The sequence below is a fragment of the Polyodon spathula genome, chromosome 12, assembly GCF_017654505.1.
Source record: "Polyodon spathula isolate WHYD16114869_AA chromosome 12, ASM1765450v1, whole genome shotgun sequence".
NCBI lineage: Eukaryota > Metazoa > Chordata > Actinopteri > Acipenseriformes > Polyodontidae > Polyodon > Polyodon spathula.
The window spans coordinates 42,842,443-42,862,138 of record NC_054545.1 but is presented as its reverse complement, the minus strand read 5'-3'; the positions used below and the strand labels follow the sequence as shown (position 1 = coordinate 42,862,138).

The window sequence follows — 19,696 nt, the reverse complement described above, 5'->3', positions numbered from 1 at the left end:
ACGTTCAGTTTTTCTCGCTGTCCCCCTCCATGTCCCCTTTGTCCCCCTGGTGTAGCTAGACCCTGCATTCTTCACTGGATAGCGGCATGGCAAACAGCAAGGGCTAATAAGGGTTTGATCAGTTTAACAGATGAGTTTAACAGGTCTTCTTTAAGGACAAATGCAAAGCACGTGAGTAAAGAGGTGGTGTTTATTTTGAGATTGCTGAAGTGGAGCCGTATCCACTATCAGCAGAGGTGAAGAGGCCAGTAAGACTTCATCAATGTTACTGAGGTAAAACAGTAAGAAACTAAGCCAAGTAGACGCACCTTTTTGGCTGGTGCCCTCTTTGGTGTTGTTGAAACGTTTGTCTACATGCCTTTAAATTCTGACTGTGCATTTCAAAGTAATGCTTTAAGGTGGGATGAGGAGTGTGTGTTTCTGTACAAACAGCTCAGCTCAGAGCCGCATCAGTCTCTTCTAGCTCACGGCCCCAAAGGGCTGTGTCAGTGTATTTAGCTCAGGTTGGTGCCCGGAGGGAGCCATGTGGAGATGCAATACTTCGTCACAAGGGGGTCCCGGTGCAGCTGCCCCTCTCCGAACATGGAGGGGTGGTCTTTGTGAGGCACCGGGGCTCCACAGGGGGCGCACAAGAACAGAGAAGAGAGCGCACTGCCGAGGTTCGGAACGACTGCTCCAGCACACTGAATAATTTAGCACGTCTTCACCTGCCCCCCTCCCCTTCATACGTCACTCTCTGTGTGTTTCCATTTCTCACTCCTTATCTCTCTCTCTATTCCTCACTCTCTGTGTTTCCATTTCTCATCAAGCTAATGTAGCAAATGTACAAAATATTGTGTGTGTGTGTATCTATAAAGAAATGAGAGGAGAGGAGTAGCTGTATTGTAAGCTTGTCTGTGCTAGGCTCCAGGCTGCAGTATGTTGTACAGAGATTTCTGCTACCCCTTTTCCTCCTCTCTGTCTTCTCATTTCCTTTGCATCTCTTTTTGTTTATTTCTGTGCTCTCCCTCTCTCCTTCTCTCTCTCTCACAGCTCTGTCAGCTCTGAGCTCAGTTGGTCTCACGCAGTGCAGGAAGAAAGCCGGCAATTTAAGGAACAAGAACAGTAATGACAATCCTGCCCCCCCGCCCTGCTGCGCCCCGATAATGAGCTATAATCCTGTGGGGGGTGGGGCGTGGGGGGCTTTCAGACTAACCGGTCCAGGATGATGCTGCGATCAAGTGTTTGAAGTTCTTTCTGATCGTAGCGGGGCTGCTTCAGAGACGGGGGGGGACGGGGGACGGGGGGTCTGATCAATTCAACACTCTGTCCTTTCCCCCCCGCATCATTTCTCTCTGTCCCCCATTCACTCCGTCACTCTCTTTTTCTATCTCTCTCTCCTTGTCTCCCTCTCTCTCCTTTTTGAAAGCAAATAGGTTTTATGTTATTCCTTTAAAAAAAAAAAAAAAAACACAGTGAATTCCAGACCATTCCGTCCTCAGCACTCAGCACTCAATCTGAATCCTGTCTCAGATTGAAGTGTGTTTCAAATACTGCAGCTGTTGATGTGAGCACAGCCTGTCTCCAGTCTGCCCTTTGCCAAACTTTCCCAATGCTGGCTTTACTGGGGTTTTCCAGGTGTATATTTATCATGCTTTACCCTGCTAGCCTGAGCTTCCTGATACTCTCAGTATGCAGCCCATTCGACATAAACACTGTAGTGGAGTTCAGTTGGAAACACAAGGCCTTCAGGGAAGACTTTTATCAAAAACTATTAGGGATTTACTGTAATTCTCACAGTATAAAGCACACATTTTTTCTGCAATACATATTTATACAGGTTTGTAGTCTACAGGATTCATGTGCTATACTAGAAACCCCAGGCTGCATTGTATTGCATTATATCGTCTTGTATACATTTATGAATCCAAAGTACAGATCCACACCCTTAGTTCTTTCCTATTTGCAGTGGGTCTGGAACTAGCTTCCCAGGCAATCTGGACCAGAACACTTTAGAAGTTGAGACAAGTGGAAACCCAAAATAAACATCATGCTGTTTCTATTATATCCCTCCCTTCCTCCCTCCCAACCTTCATTATCGTCCTTGTAACTGTTTTTGTGATGCTGAAAAAAACTAAAACAAGTATATGCTTCTAAGTTAATATAAAAGGTGGTGGTCAGAACCTCATGTCTAGTCAAGTCAAGCCTGTCTTCTCCAGTTTAGTTTGTTCCAGACCAACATTTTTACAGGACCAGCACAGGTTGCCAATCACAGAAATTAGCCGCTCACACCTGCCGAAAACAATGAAAGCAAGTGGTGCAGGCTCAGGACTCATTTACATGAGAGAGAGAGAGAGAGAGAGGGGGAGAGGGAGGGAGGGTCGCTCCCTCATTTCAATTAAAGTAATATAGAACATTGTGTCTCCTGTATAATTAATAGGAGACACAGTATGCCTTTGTTGTTGAATCTAGCAGACAAACGTTTGTTGTAGTGCCTTCATCAGTGGTAAATCTGCTCTGATTCATTCCAGCAGGAATACGTCTTGTATGCAAGTCTGCAGGTTTGCTATTAAGAGGAGTTGTTCGTGCATCTATAAATTCTGGCTCCTGGTCATATACTTCATAGAAACCCAAGACCCAAGTGCAGCAGGGCTAGTGCGGGTTTCAACTTATCTGTTCTCTGCTTATTCTGTGCGTTACCCTCTTGGTTAGCCAGGCCTTTTCTTTACATGGTTTTACTGTGGTTTCTAGTGATTCACCATGCTTGTATGTAAGTTTTATGCATTACTGCAGTTAACGTTTATAGGGGTAGTGACAGCTGACGTGGTGTTACCTGGTATAATTTCCTTATAATGTTAAAAAGGAAATATTATTATTACACAGTGTAACAAATGTATTTATTATTTTGTTCCTGGGTAGTAAGTGTTATTTCTTAATTGCTTATGCCTCAGAAGTATAGAAAATGGCTATTATTCCTCACAAACTTTGCTTCTGTGACCAGGACAGTGATATTTCAAAATATCACTATTTCCAATGGGAAAACGGGCAAATGTGTGTCTTTTCGTTCACATAAAGTCAGAAAAAAACAACATATGAATCCAAATTAACATGTATTTATACTAAAGTAATACAAAAATGACTACAAAAGATTTAGAAGTGAGTAGTTTTTCGAGATTTACGATTATACTGTAAATTTATGTTAATTTGGATTCATATGTCGTTTTTTTATGACTTTATGTGAACGAAAAGACACACATTTGCCCGTTTTCCCATTGGAAATAGTGATAGCAGCAGCAGTAGTAGTTGGCTCCCTCTAATGGACAAGGAGAAGTGTCTGCAGATAACAGGCAGGTTACCAGGCCATGATGTTGATGCTGAATCGCTGGGATTCCTTAAAACCTGACTTGACAAAGTTTTGAGATCAGCCAGCTGCTAGGAACCGGACGAGCTCTGATGGGCTGAATGGCCTCCTCTCCTTCAGGAATGTTTTTATTTTCTTATTGTACACACACACACGCACTGCAGCACAGCTGTGGAAGTACTGACCTGGTCTGACCTTGCTGCTGCTGCTGCTGCTTTCTGAAGTCTGCGCAGATCACAATCCAAGAAGAAGGAGGTGAAGAAGAAGAAAGAGATCAGGCTTTAGCGCAGATCTCAGCTCAATTTTGCTCTTGCAGACACAGGAGATTATTGAAGGATACTCTGCTCGCCCTCTAGAGAGGAGAGGGAGAGAAGGGGGGGTCCCATTTCTTATGGCACAGCCATGCAGTTGAGGTTGGGGGGGGGGCTTGAATGGCGGTGGACTCCATTCCCAGTCTCTAGCTAGTCTCAGTTAGTGAGCCCCCTGTTTCTGTCCTACCAGAGCTAAATATAATTAGCAGTTTGCAAATGTAGCAAGAGTCCTGCAACCTGACCCCAGCTGCCTGTCTCTCTCTCTTCTCTGGGAGGGGGATAGGGGGATTCTAACTTCTCACACACACACACACACTCACACACACAGTCTCTCACACTCCTATTGCTGGACTCGGAGTGGGGTTCTGAGTTTGCCGTTGGGCACAAAAGGCAAACTAAGAATGGAGACTTTGGAGAAGATCCACAGGCCGGTTTTGGTAAGCTGCTGCAGCTGCTCTCTGTCTGTCTCTCTGTTGCAGCTCTGGCGTTCGGAACTTATTGTTATGTTTGTTTGTTTTATCTATTTTAATTACTTTGCTTGGAGGTTCAGACTGGCACTCTGTTATTACAGAGCGTCACTGTTGTTTTTTAGGGTTTTTTTTGGAAACGAGAGGGGCCGATTCTGTTATGCGAGCCATTGCCCGCCCCCCCCCCCCCCCCCTCTCTCTCTCTCTCTCTCTCTCTCTCTCTCTTTCTCTCTCTTTCTCTCTTTCTCTCTTTCTCTCTTTCTCTTCCCCCCTCTCATTTCTCCTCCTCTTTCTCTCTCTTTCTCTGATCTACCGGTTGATCTTAAGATAGTCTCTGCTCCATTTTGGGATCCGCTTTAGCTGCAACAAGTACTGGTTTAAAATAGGCCCTCCGGTTTCTTCGCTCCACTCTCCCCTCTCCTCTCCCCTCTGCTTTCTCCGGTTTCTTCTCTCCACTCTCCCCTCTCCTCTCCCCTCTGCTTTCTCCGGTTTCTTCTCTCCACTCTCCCCTCTCCTCTCCCCTCTGCTTTCTCCAGTTTCTTCTCTCCACTCTCCCCTCTCCTTTCTCCGGTTTCCTCTCTCTTACCCCCTTTCTCATCTCCCTTTACTCCCCAGTCCTCTTATCTCACCCCTCTTTTCTGTCCTGCCTTCCTTTGTTTTTTTTTTATATTTGGTTGGATTTAAGGAGAATCTATATTATATTTGTGTATGTTTAGCTTCAGGTTTTAGTTCTCCTTGTAGCTATGTACAGGGCAGTACAGTCGGGCTCTGCCCAGCACACAGCAGGCAACGCCATAGAGCTGCACAAACCCATTCAGACTGAGATCTCCACAGAAATCAGGGGCTAATAATCAGGTGCAGGTCATTTGTGTGGATCAGGCTAATTTATCATTGCAAATGAAATAAGTAAAGAAACAGCTACTGTACTTGTGATGAGCGCTGCTTCTCAGACTCTGTGGAGAACAACGATCCACACAACTCCAGGCAGCTGTTTCTTCACTTGTTTCACTTTGAATGGTAAATTAGCCCGATCGACACGAGAGACCCTGGATTTAAATAATCATTTTGCTGCAGCTCTACCAGTGTGTGTCCAGGGGATGTTATAGCGTTTTGTGCAGCTCTACCGGTGTGTGTCCAGGGGATGTTATAGCGTTTTGTGCAGCTCTACCAGTGTGTGTCCAGGGGATGTTATAGCGTTTTGTGCAGCTCTACCGGTTTGTATCCAGGGGATGTTATAGCGTTTTGTTTAGCTCTACCAGTGTGTGTCCAGGGGATGTTATAACGTTTTGTGCAGCTGTACCAGTGTGTGTCCAGGGGATGTTATAGCGTTTTGTGCAGCTCTACCAGTGTGTGTCCAGGGGATGTTGTAGCGTTTTGTGCAGCTCTACCAGTGTGTCCAGGGGATGTTATAACATTTTGTGCAGCTGTACCAGTGTGTGTCCAGGGGATGTTATAGCGTTTTGTGCAGCTGTACCAGTGTGTGTCCAGGGGATGTTATAGCGTTTTGTGCAGCTCTACCAGTGTGTGTCCAGGGGATGTTATAGCGTTTTGTGCAGCTCTACCAGTGTGTGTCCAGGGGATGTTATAGCGTTTTGTGCAGCTCTACCAGTGTGTGTCCAGGGGATGTTATAGCGTTTTGTGCAGCTCTACCAGTGTGTGTCCAGGGGATGTTATAGCGTTTTGTGCAGCTCTACCAGTGTGTGTCCAGGGGATGTTATAGCGTTTTGTGCAGCTCTGCCAGTGTGTGTCCAGGGGATGTTATAACGTTTGTGCAGCTGTACCAGTGTGTGTCCAGGGGATGTTATAGCGTTTTGTGCATCTCTACCAGTGTGTGTCCAGGGGATGTTATAGCGTTTTGTGCATCTCTACCAGTGTGTGTCCAGGGGATGTTATAGCGTTTTGTGCAGCTGTACCAGTGTGTGTCCAGGGGATGTTATAGCGTTTTGTGCAGCTCTACCAGTGTGTGTCCAGGGGATGTTATAGCGTTTTGTGCAGCTCTACCAGTGTGTGTCCAGGGGATGTTGTAGCGTTTTGTGCAGCTCTACCAGTGTGTGTCCAGGGGATGTTGTAGCGTTTTGCGCAGCTCTACCAGTGTGTGTCCAGGGGATGTTATAGCGTTTTGTTGCTGCACTTCAGCTAGGTTGTAATAGGGCTTCTGGTTTTCGATGTTTTACCCCAACTTTTGTACTCTCCTTTAAAAATGAAATTGATACACGGTAAGCCATTCGTGTCTCTCAATCACAACTGAGAAACATGTTAATAGTAACATTTATTAAATTTTTCTGTGAAACAACTACATGGGCTTTTAAATTGTAAGTCTAACTTTTTCATTTCGAAGCAGAAGCGACTCGTCTTTGTCAATGTAAATACAGTCACGCAGAACGATTGTAATACAGTGTGTCCAGCATGAAATACTTTACTTTTTCATTATCGCGTCAACAAAGATTCGATGCTTATTAACATGTTGTGATGTCGTGTGTCTGCATGTAAATGAAAAAGTAAGGCTTGGCCGATTTAAAAGCCCATGTAGTTGTTTCACAGAAAATAAAATGGTAAACTAAATCAATTTTACTATTACCAGGTTTCCCAGTTGTGATTTAGATACGGATCAATTGAATTTTTAAAGGAGAGTTTAAAAGTCGGGGTAAAACACCAAAAGCCAGAAGCTCTAGTTATATTCTGACATACATAGTGTCTGTCGTCACACACGTATTACACAGTCTCAACTTGGCTGGCAGTGTACAGGCAGGCTGGGGGAGGAACAGAGTCGCTGCTGAATGATGGGGAGCTCCAGTTTCCTGAAAGCGAATGGAAACTAATAAAGTGGACAGGTTATTTAAAACTTTGGCTCTCCACAGTTTGACCCTTAAAGAATAAGTTGCGGGCTTCTGAAAAATATAGTGTTACACGTCCCCACATGTTGCTACAACTATTCAAATAACGTACCTTTTTACAGTAAAACTTTAAAGTCTGTTTCAAAGCTCTTTTCAAAATGTGTAATAGTGTAAGGATTATTGCTCACATTGTCAAACTGGAAGCACAGCAGTAACGATCCAGGATGTGGTACGGGACAGAAAAGCCAGAGCACTTGTTATGTTTTGTTGTTTTTTTTTAATCGTTCTTCCTGCAGCGATTTAGAGGACAGATCTCAAACTCCAGTGCACTAGAGCGGACATTTTGAAAAGAGCTTTGAAACAGACTTTTAAAGTTTTAGTGTAAAAAGTTACAGGTACGTTATTTGAACAGTTGTAGCAACATGTTGGGGCGTGTAACGCTACATTTTTTTTGGAACCTCGCTAGTTCCTCTAAGATGCATCATCTCTCTTACAAAGAGGTTCACAGGGCACTTGGTATTGCGAGTAGAGATTCAGATATTCAAACCAGTCCTGAGGTTAATTATACTTCTAATTGCAATTACTGCAGGATTTTTTCCTGAAGTTCAATTACAATTACAATGCTGTCTTGTTCCATGAGTTACAATTATGCTGCAGTAATTCCAATTATAGTCACAAATATACTAAGCAGCATGAAGAGCTACCCACATTTGCAATGCGTGTCTGTGCTTTACCATGATTCCACTGTTACTGTTCCACACTGATCCACACCGTTCCCTCCACTCTCTCCCCCCACCCCCTTCCTCTGTCATTCAGCTGAACAGCTGTGGTGGTTACTATGATACTGCCGGGGACCCTGGCCTGCCTGAGCCAATTAGAGCTCAGGGATTGAGTCAGCTGGTGGGAGCTATTCTGAAAAGAGAGCGAGAGGGAAGGAGAGAAATAGAGGGGGAGTGCTATAAATAATATACATATAAATATATATATAAATCTCGGAAGGTAAAGAGGAGGGAGAAAGCAGGAAGAGCAAAGAAAGCTATATCCAGGCTCCTAAGCACCCGTACACATTATATTTTTCTTCATTACAAGGCTGGTTGATTGATGAAATGTATAAATATAGGTGGTTCCTGTGTGCCTGCGTTTCTATGGAGGCAGCCAGGCAGCTGTGCCTCTGAGTGTAGAGAGAGAGCAGTGTCAGAGGCACAGTCTGGGTCAGTGACAGGCAGTCAATCACAGTCAGTCACAGTCAGGCCTACAGTCATAGAGTCAGTCAGGGTAAGTGACAGAGCTGGTAAGTGCCTGATAGATAATATCATCTTCTTGTTATTGGTAGGAGTAGTTATATTAGTTAAAGCACTGTTAGTTATAGTACTCATACCAGTTTAATCATGGGAAATCTGCACAGTAATTTGCAGTTTACTTTTTCCACGCCAGTGCTCTACTATGCTGTGTACTAAGTTATCTAATATGAGCCTTATTATTATTATTATTATTATTGTTATTATTAAGAATTGTTATTTTTCTGTGCCTGTATTGAATTATTATTTTCTTGTGACTTGGAAACACTCCAGTGCTGTGTAATTAATTCAAGTGGAACTGTCTGCCAGCCATTCCTGTGCTTATAATTTGCATTGTCTCTTGCTTTGATGCTCTGGACTACACTTCGTAGGTCTTGGGTTACAAGGAGAAGTTTCTATAAGAGGCTGCACTGTGGATCACTGCAGCGCTGCAGATTGTGAGGGGGCTGGAGGTCCTGTTTGATCTCGCCCTCTCTCTCCTCCCCCCAGAGATTCAACCTCCTCTTTCCGAAACAGCTGAAGCTGTAAAGAGCCGGAACATGTCCCAACACACAGCCCCCAGAAATACAGTAATCAAGTACAGCCATGCCTTAGCAGAGTGTAGGACAGCTAAACTGCATTGACAAGCACAGCAGTGCCCCACAGCACTGCTAAACCGACAAACACAGCATTGAGGTCCTAGCAAGTGCTGAGGAAATCAGCTTAACTATATCTACCCTGCCAGTGTGGATTTGCATTTTACCCTTCTGTTCCTGATTGTATTCTGTGGTAATGCGAGCATGGACACAGAACAGTACAGGAGGCTCTGATCCCGCCCTGTCCTGTTCCCCTCTCTTATCCCCTTCATCCCTTCCTGACCCTCTCTCTCTCCCTCATTCCCTTTCTCTCAGGGATCGGCGGACTCCTACACCAGCCGTCCCTCTGACTCGGACGTGTCCCTGGAGGAGGACCGCGAGGCTCTGAGGCGCGAGGCGGAGCGGCAGGCCCTAGCGCAGCTGGAGAAGGCCAAGACGAAGCCAGTGGCGTTTGCGGTGCGCACCAACGTGGGGTACAACTCCGCGCCTGGGGACGACGTGCCAGTGCAGGGCATGGGCATCTCCTTCGATGCCAAGGACTTCCTTCACATCAAAGAGGTGCGCTGGCCAGGCAGGGAGACAGGGGGAAGGAGGGAGAGAGACAGAGTGTGTCAGGGCAGAAGCCCCGCTGCTGTAAATAGTGTGTGTGTGTGTGTGGGAATGTAAGATTGGCAGGGATTGGTTTAAATCTATGCCTGACAGTCATCACAGGTGTGGCCATTCTCTAGTTAGGTAGTAGTACTTTATAGTAAAGGCGAATGCCCAGCCTGTATCGTTTTGTTTTTTTAACTGCAGTCCCTGCCAACCTTGCATTTCCACACACACACCATTTACAGCAGCAGGGAATCTGCCCTGACACAGATGGGCATAGAGGCAGAGAGACAGACAGAGACAGACAGACAGCAATAACACACAGAGCAACAGTCTCAATGAAATTAAATTCCCCTTATATTTTATTTTAGAATCTGTGCTTGTTATACCATGTAAAGTATACACTTTGTATGCTGAATGTAATCTCAGGGTAGTAATTATGCTAGTCTCTTCTTGCAAGTGTCCCTGGGGATAGTCACGTGATGAGGGTTATGCGGACAGCGCTCTGCGTTGGTTTTCTTTTGGTTCATACATGGTGGGGGTGAGATCGGGGCTCTGCTTCCTGCTCACAGAAGTACAGCAATGACTGGTGGATCGGCCGGCTGGTGAAGGAGGGCTGTGAGGTCGGCTTCATCCCGAGTCCCGTCAAACTGGAGAACACGAGACTGCTGCAGGAGCAGAGGCTGAGGCAGAACAGGCTCAGCTCCAGGTAGCAATGCAATACAGCACAACACACACACACACTACAGCACTGAACACACAGATACTGAGGAGCAGAGGCTGAGGCAGAACAGGCTCAGCTCCAGGTAGCAATGCAATACAGCACAACACACACACACTACAGCACTGAACACACAGATACTGAGGAGCAGAGGCTGAGGCAGAACAGGCTCAGCTCCAGGTAGCAATGCAATACAGCACAACACACACACACTACAGCACTGAACACACAGATACTGAGGAGCAGAGGCTGAGGCAGAACAGGCTCAGCTCCAGGTAGCAATGCAATACAGCACAACACACACACACTGCAGCACTGAACACACAGATACTGAGGAGCAGAGGCTGAGGCAGAACAGGCTCAGCTCCAGGTAGCAATGCAATACAGCACAACACACACACACTACAGCACTGAACACACAGATACTGAGGAGCAGAGGCTGAGGCAGAACAGGCTCAGCTCCAGGTAGCAATGCAATACAGCACAACACACACACACTGCAGCACTGAACACACAGATACTGAGGAGCAGAGGCTGAGGCAGAACAGGCTCAGCTCCAGGTAGCAATGCAATACAGCACAACACACACACACTACAGCACTGAACACACAGATACTGAGGAGCAGAGGCTGAGGCAGAACAGGCTCAGCTCCAGGTAGCAATGCAATACAGCACAACACACACACACTGCAGCACTGAACACACAGATACTGAGGAGCAGAGGCTGAGGCAGAACAGGCTCAGCTCCAGGTAGCAATGCAATACAGCACAACACACACACACTGCAGCACTGAACACACAGATACTGAGGAGCAGAGACTGAGGCAGAACAGGCTCAGCTCCAGGTAGCAACGCAATACAGCACAACACACACACACTACAGCACTGAACACACAGATACTGAGGAGCAGAGGCTGAGGCAGAACAGGCTCAGCTCCAGGTAGCAATGCAATACAGCACAACACACACACACTACAGCACTGAACAAACAGATACTGAGGAGCAGAGGCTGAGGCAGAACAGGCTCAGCTCCAGGTAGCAATGCAATACAGCACAACACACACACACTGCAGCACTGAACACACAGATACTGAGGAGCAGAGGCTGAGGCAGAACAGGCTCAGCTCCAGGTAGCAACGCAATACAGCACAACACACACACACACTACAGCACTGAACACACAGATACTGAGGAGCAGAGGCTGAGGCAGAACAGGCTCAGCTCCAGGTAGCAATGCAATACAGCACAACACACACACACTACAGCACTGAACACACAGATACTGAGGAGCAGGGGCTGAGGCAGAACAGGCTCAGCTCCAGGTAGCAATGCAATACAGCACAACACACACACACTACAGCACTGAACAAACAGATACTGAGGAGCAGAGGCTGAGGCAGAACAGGCTCAGCTCCAGGTAGAAATGCAATACAGCACAACACACACACACTACAGCACTGAACAAACAGATACTGAGGAGCAGGGGCTGAGGCAGAACAGGCTCAGCTCCAGGTAGCAATGCAATACAGCACAACACACACACACTACAGCACTGAACACACAGATACTGAGGAGCAGAGGCTGAGGCAGAACAGGCTCAGCTCCAGGTAGAAATGAAATACAGCACAACACACACACACTACAGCACTGAACACACAGATACTGAGGAGCAGAGGCTGAGGCAGAACAGGCTCAGCTCCAGGTAGCAATGCAATACAGCACAACACACACACACTACAGCACTGAACACACAGATACTGAGGAGCAGAGGCTGAGGCAGAACAGGCTCAGCTCCAGGTAGCAATGCAATACAGCACAAACACACACACACTACAGCACTGAACACACAGATACTGAGGAGCAGAGGCTGAGGCAGAACAGGCTCAGCTCCAGGTAGCAATGCAATACAGCACAACACACACACACTACAGCACTGAACACAGAGATACTGAGGAGCAGAGGCTGAGGCAGAACAGGCTCAGCTCCAGGTAGCAATGCAATACAGCAAAACACACACACACTGCAGCACTGAACACACAGATACTGAGGAGCAGAGGCTGAGGCAGAACAGGCTCAGCTCCAGGTAGCAATGCAATACAGCACAACACACACACACTACAGCACTGAACACACAGATACTGAGGAGCAGAGGCTGAGGCAGAACAGGCTCAGCTCCAGGTAGCAATGCAATACAGCACAACACACACACACTACAGCACTGAACACACAGATACTGAGGAGCAGAGGCTGAGGCAGAACAGGCTCAGCTCCAGGTAGCAATGCAATACAGCACAAACACACACACACTACAGCACTGAACACACAGATACTGAGGAGCAGAGGCTGAGGCAGAACAGGCTCAGCTCCAGGTAGCAATGCAATACAGCACAACACACACACACTACAGCACTGAACAAACAGATACTGAGGAGCAGGGGCTGAGGCAGAACAGGCTCAGCTCCAGGTAGCAATGCAATACAGCACAACACACACACACTACAGCACTGAACAAACAGATACTGAGGAGCAGGGGCTGAGGCAGAACAGGCTCAGCTCCAGGTAGCAATGCAATACAGCACAAACACACACACACTACAGCACTGAACACACAGATACTGAGGAGCAGAGGCTGAGGCAGAACAGGCTCAGCTCCAGGTAGCAATGCAATACAGCACAACACACACACACTACAGCACTGAACACACAGATACTGAGGAGCAGAGGCTGAGGCAGAACAGGCTCAGCTCCAGGTAGCAATGCAATACAGCACAACACACACACACTACAGCACTGAACACACAGATACTGAGGAGCAGAGGCTGAGGCAGAACAGGCTCAGCTCCAGGTAGCAATGCAATACAGCACAAACACACACACACTACAGCACTGAACACACAGATACTGAGGAGCAGAGGCTGAGGCAGAACAGGCTCAGCTCCAGGTAGCAATGCAATACAGCACAACACACACACACTACAGCACTGAACACACAGATACTGAGGAGCAGAGGCTGAGGCAGAACAGGCTCAGCTCCAGGTAGCAATGCAATACAGCACAACACACACACACTACAGCACTGAACACACAGATACTGAGGAGCAGAGGCTGAGGCAGAACAGGCTCAGCTCCAGGTAGAAATGCAATACAGCACAACACACACACACTACAGCACTGAACACACAGATACTGAGGAGCAGAGGCTGAGGCAGAACAGGCTCAGCTCCAGGTAGCAATGCAATACAGCACAACACACACACACTACAGCACTGAACACACAGATACTGAGGAGCAGAGGCTGAGGCAGAACAGGCTCAGCTCCAGGTAGCAATGCAATACAGCACAACACACACACACTACAGCACTGAACACACAGATACTGAGGAGCAGAGGCTGAGGCAGAACAGGCTCAGCTCCAGGTAGAAATGCAATACAGCACAACACACACACACTACAGCACTGAACACACAGATACTGAGGAGCAGAGGCTGAGGCAGAACAGGCTCAGCTCCAGGTAGCAATGCAATACAGCACAACACACACACACACTACAGCACTGAACACAGAGATACTGAGGAGCAGAGGCTGAGGCAGAACAGGCTCAGCTCCAGGTAGCAATGCAATACAGCACAACACACACACACTACAGCACTGAACACACAGATACTGAGGAGCAGAGGCTGAGGCAGAACAGGCTCAGCTCCAGGTAGCAATGCAATACAGCACAACACACACACACTACAGCACTGAACACACAGATACTGAGGAGCAGAGGCTGAGGCAGAACAGGCTCAGCTCCAGGTAGCAATGCAATACAGCACAACACACACACACTACAGCACTGAACACACAGATACTGAGGAGCAGAGGCTGAGGCAGAACAGGCTCAGCTCCAGGTAGCAATGCAATACAGCACAACACACACACACTACAGCACTGAACAAACAGATACTGAGGAGCAGGGGCTGAGGCAGAACAGGCTCAGCTCCAGGTAGAAATGCAATACAGCACAACACACACAGCGTCGTGACTTGTGTGTCTAATACTCCTCGTCTCCACTCCGTCTTGTCCGAGTCGAGGATCCATCGTTACGTTATGGCGTGTTTGGTAGGTTCACTACAGCACTGAACAAACAGATACTGAGGAGCAGGGGCTGAGGCAGAACAGGCTCAGCTCCAGGTAGCAATGCAATACAGCACAACACACACACACTACAGCACTGAACACACAGATACTGAGGAGCAGAGGCTGAGGCAGAACAGGCTCAGCTCCAGGTAGCAATGCAATACAGCACAACACACACACACACTACAGCACTGAACACACAGATACTGAGGAGCAGAGGCTGAGACAGAACAGGCTCAGCTCCAGGTAGCAATGCAATACAGCACAACACACACACACTACAGCACTGAACACACAGATACTGAGGAGCAGAGGCTGAGGCAGAACAGGCTCAGCTCCAGGTAGCAATGCAATACAGCACAACACACACACACTACAGCACTGAACACACAGATACTGAGGAGCAGAGGCTGAGGCAGAACAGGCTCAGCTCCAGGTAGAAATGCAATACAGCACAACACACACACACTACAGCACTGAACACACAGATACTGAGGAGCAGAGGCTGAGGCAGAACAGGCTCAGCTCCAGGTAGCAATGCAATACAGCACAACACACACACACTACAGCACTGAACACACAGATACTGAGGAGCAGAGGCTGAGGCAGAACAGGCTCAGCTCCAGGTAGCAATGCAATACAGCACAACACACACACACTACAGCACTGAACACACAGATACTGAGGAGCAGAGGCTGAGGCAGAACAGGCTCAGCTCCAGGTAGCAATGCAATACAGCACAACACACACACACTACAGCACTGAACACACAGATACTGAGGAGCAGAGGCTGAGGCAGAACAGGCTCAGCTCCAGGTAGCAATGCAATACAGCACAACACACACACACTACAGCACTGAACACACAGATACTGAGGAGCAGAGGCTGAGGCAGAACAGGCTCAGCTCCAGGTAGCAATGCAATACAGCACAACACACACACACTACAGCACTGAACACACAGATACTGAGGAGCAGAGGCTGAGGCAGAACAGGCTCAGCTCCAGGTAGCAATGCAATACAGCACAACACACACACACTACAGCACTGAACACACAGATACTGAGGAGCAGAGGCTGAGGCAGAACAGGCTCAGCTCCAGGTAGCAATGCAATACAGCACAACACACACACACTACAGCACTGAACACACAGATACTGAGGAGCAGAGGCTGAGGCAGAACAGGCTCAGCTCCAGGTAGCAATGCAATACAGCACAAACACACACACACTACAGCACTGAACACACAGATACTGAGGAGCAGAGGCTGAGGCAGAACAGGGTCAGCTCCAGGTACCAATGCAATGCTGTACAATACCACAGTGTACAGCAACACAGTACAGTATACACACACACACACACTACAGCACTGCCTCTTGTTCCTCATTGCTGTTCCTTCCATTCCCCCCTCCCCTCTCCTCTCACAGCAAATCTGGGGGAAACTCAAGCTCCAGCCTGGGTGATGTTGCCACGGGAACACGCAGGCCCACGCCCCCCGCCACAGGTAAGAACGGCTTGTTTCCATAGCAACGACGATCCACGATGTATCCCACAAAAAAAGCAGACCTTATAAAATCTTCCCCTCAGTAAAAGCACAGCACAGTGTAATAAATAGCAGCGAAACTGCAAAATTGCCGTGCTAACGCACCTTAAGACGGCGGTGTTCCATAGCAAAATTCGATGGAATGTTGTATATGGTCTTTTTAGTGACCTACGTATCACTCATGATATGGAGCACGCGATTGGAAATACAAGACTGCAACCTGCCTTATTCACTCCCGAACTTCCCCTCACCCAATATATATATATATATTATATATATATATATGATATATAATATATATATAATATATATATCTATAATATAGAAAACAGTGAATTAGAGAAGGTCCCTTATCCAGTGAAATGCAGGACTTGTACAATTTACTGTGTCGACACGACCTGACAGTGAACGAACCGGATTAGTGAATTGTCACGGGAGCAGTGGACCCGGTCCCTCTGTGAAATGTTCCTGGCTTTAACCCTTCCAGTCCCAGAGGGTTATTAGCTCCTTGCCCTCTCATTGCCCCCAGCCTGCCTCTTCTCTGATTCACATTCTTCACTGTGACGCCATTTTAAGCACTCGCAGAAAAAAAAAATCTGTGTCGCTGATGTTTTTCTCTCTCTCTCACCTCCCTGGTAACTCGCTTTGTTACTCCTGTGCCAGTTTCACACTCATTTTCACCTCTTCCGTTTTACTTCCCTTCTCTCTCTCTGTCTCTCTGTCTCTTGTCACTTCCCACTCTCCTTTTCCCTGTCTCTCTCTCTCGTTTTCTCTTTTATTGCTTTCCTCCTATCTCTCCCATATCCTCTCTCTGTCCCTGTATCCTTTTCCCCTTCCATTCTCCTCTCCTCCTCTCCTCTCTCACCTCTCTCCCTCTGCTCTCCCCTCTCCTCTCCCCCTTTCTCCCTCTCCTCTTCCCCTCTTTCCCTCTGCTCTTCTGTCCCCTTCTCCCTCTCCCTCTTCTCCCCATCTCTCTCTTTGCTCTTCTCCTCTTTCCTCTTCCCTCTCTCTCCCTCTGCTCCTCTCCTCTCTCACCTCTCTCCCTCTGCTCTCCCCTCTCCTCTCCCCCTTCCTCTCCTCTTCCCCTCTCTCTTTCCCTCTGCTCTTCTGTCCCCTTCTCCCTCTCCCTCTTGTCCCCATCTCTCTCTTTGCTCTTCTCCTCTCTTTCCTCTCCCCTCTCTCCCTCCTTCTGCTCCTCTCCTCCTCTCCCATTGCTCCTCTCCTCTCCCGTCTCTCTCCCTCTGCTCCTCTCCTGTCTCCTCCTCTCCTCCCCCCCCCTCTCCTCCTCTGCTCAGGTCATGTCGAGTTGTCTAATGTCACGTTCGATATAGACGCTCTCGATCTCGATGCTGAGGAGCCGGGCACCGAGCCCCTGGTCAACCAGCCCAAAACCAGTGTGAGCAGCGTCACCTCCCCCCAAGCTAATGCCAAGCGCATTCCCTTCTTTAAGAAGGTAAACCAGCAGGAAACCAGTAACAAACCAGTATCAAACCAGTGCTGCTGCTGAGTGCCTCGTCTGGTCTGTCTCCCCCCTCCCCTCCCTCACCACTAACAGCCCCCACCCCCCTCCCCGTCTCTGAACGCTGTAGTAACAGGTAGAGCTGTGTGTGTGCCTTGACAGGGGTGAGCTGGGCTCAGCAATGAGCTGCTGCGTTAGAGGGCTGTCCACAAATTCAAGTTTTTGTAATGGTGTAAAACTACAAGAGAGCAGACAAGCGTTTCTCCCAAATCGCCAGCATTGACTGAGACGTTTGTGAAGCCTGACTCTTATAGCTTATAGGCATGGAATGTGTAAGTGTTTAGAGTCATTGATGCAAGTGATAGAGTCATTAAAAAAAAATAAAGAAATTAGTAACAGATCAATAGCAACAAAACAAAACAAAAATAATAAAATGGCGAGTGTGGCTCGCCCCTGTCAATAACCTCGTCCCGACCTGTCACTAACACTCCCGCTGTGTTCTTGTTTTTTTTGTTTTTTTTGTTTTTTGTTTGTTTTTAAAGGCGGTCCTGCGAAACAGAAGCAGAAGTCGGTGAGTGCTCTGTATTTATTCCTTTGTATAGAGACTCTGGAAACTGTGCAGTGAGACTAACAACTCTATAGTAAAAAGCCTTTTCTTCAGTCACTGCGCTCTGAACCAGAGAATAGAGAAGCTCAGTCCAGAGGGAACGCAGCAACGTGGAGTTCAGACTCAGAAACCAGAGGTCAACACAGTTCAACCCTTGCACATGTTCCTGTAGTAATAGATTCATTTTCTACACGTTTAAATTGTAATACGTTAGGATTATTGTGTAATCAGTTAGCGTTGCTGTGAGTCTGTATTGTTGCGCTGATGTGTACAGCATGCAGGAGCTCATGGAAATGATATTAAATATTTAATAAAGCATCTCACACTGCAGCTGGCCTCTGAGTTTCACATGCATGCATATCCTTGGCAGCAGTTAAACATGGGAGACCCTTTTCAATACTTGGAAAACATTTCAATGTTTAAACTGCACTTGTTTTTCTCACATTCCCTTTCTCTCCCTCTACCCTCTGCCTCCCTTTCTTCCTCCCCCCTCTCTCTTTGTGTAGATGGAGCAAGTCCCTCCCTATGATGTGGTGCCTTCCATGAGACCCATCATTCTAGTGGGTCCTTCTCTCAAGGGATACGAGGTAACAGGACAGGGGACTGGTAGGGTGCTGCCCTTTTGAAATGACTCCCACAGTACAAGCACAGTAAAGTAAGCATGGTACACAGGGGCATGGTAAAGCATACGAAAAAAAAAAGACAAACCATGGTAAGCTATAGTAAATGCCTAGAATAACCATGGCGGACAACTGCAAACTACACTGGTAAACTTTTATAAGCATGCACTGGGTGTGTGGCTATACTGGGAGTGAATCCATATTGGGGTCTTCTCTCAAGAGATACAAAAATGGAAAACGCTGAAACATCTCCGCCCATCACGTCTCCTCTCCCCTTCCTGCAGGTCACAGACATGATGCAGAAGGCTCTGTTTGACTTCCTGAAACACAGGTTTGACGGCAGGTAAGATTAAAACTGCGGTGCAGAGCATCGCGCTGTAGAGACCGCTCTGTAATAATGAGAATAACAATAATAACTAGAAGCTGCAAGCAACTTCACGGCTAACAAGGAGTTGTTGGGAAATGTAAGTGTTTTGATTGGTTGCCATTCACTCAGTTGTAGACACCACTTTCCATAGGCATCTTTTTTTTTTTTTTTTTTTTACATCAATAGTAACACCACGGTGTAAGGAGAGGGCACAGGCAAAGTCATTTTTGGAGAGAGCTTGTGCTCCTATCTATGTTCTGTAGAAACCACGGCACTAGCTGCACTCTGTAAAGAGTTATGAGCTAGTTTTACATTTGACCTTAAGGAGAGGTCAATATCAAGGTATTTTTTTAATAGAGCATACATTAATTCGCAGAGGCCTCCACTACTCTGTGAAGTTTAAAGAGTTTTTGTCAACAGTGTTCATTTTATGTGCAATATATGCAACTAGAGCAATGCTGGAATTTGATTGGCCCACAGCAGCCATGTTTTTTACTGTAGCAACTTAATTTGGGCAAACTTTACAGAAAGCCGTGCTTGGATCACATATGTCAAGTTTTGCTTCGGTCAGATTAGCGGTTTTGGAGAAGAAGACATTTGTGTGTTAGTTAGGTTATCCGACATGACCACAATACCACTGAACCAATCAGCTTCATTTCGAGCACTGTGCGTCTTGGACTGTCCCTGACCTTGTATACCAAGTTTCAGAACACTGCAATAAGTGGTTTCCGACAAGAAGATGTTTGTAAATTGTCCAAAATGTGTCCTAAAATCCAATATGGCTGCCAAACCATGTGACCAGTCGCGTTCATTCAGCTCAGGAGTTTTCCTGCAACGGTTTT

At 47.1% G+C, this 19,696-nt stretch overlaps 1 protein-coding gene across 6 annotated transcripts in view; it reads left to right on the top strand.

The window, feature by feature from the left end:
- Positions 1-19,696, top strand: part of LOC121324486 (voltage-dependent L-type calcium channel subunit beta-1-like) — a 40,862-nt gene that overhangs the window by 8,751 nt on the left and 12,415 nt on the right. For 3 of the 6 annotated variants that reach the window (XM_041266430.1, XM_041266429.1, XM_041266435.1), the window contains exons 3-8: positions 9,141-9,383; positions 9,989-10,125; positions 15,686-15,762; positions 17,097-17,254; positions 18,374-18,454; positions 18,772-18,830. In XM_041266430.1, the coding sequence (XP_041122364.1) occupies positions 9,141-9,383; positions 9,989-10,125; positions 15,686-15,762; positions 17,097-17,254; positions 18,374-18,454; positions 18,772-18,830 (755 nt within the window). Of the gene's footprint in view, positions 1-3,770; positions 4,089-9,140; positions 9,384-9,988; positions 10,126-15,685; positions 15,763-17,096; positions 17,255-17,802; positions 17,832-18,373; positions 18,455-18,771; positions 18,831-19,696 lie in introns of those variants that run through there. The other 3 variants (XM_041266434.1, XM_041266433.1, XM_041266432.1) reach the window with 2 other exon arrangements.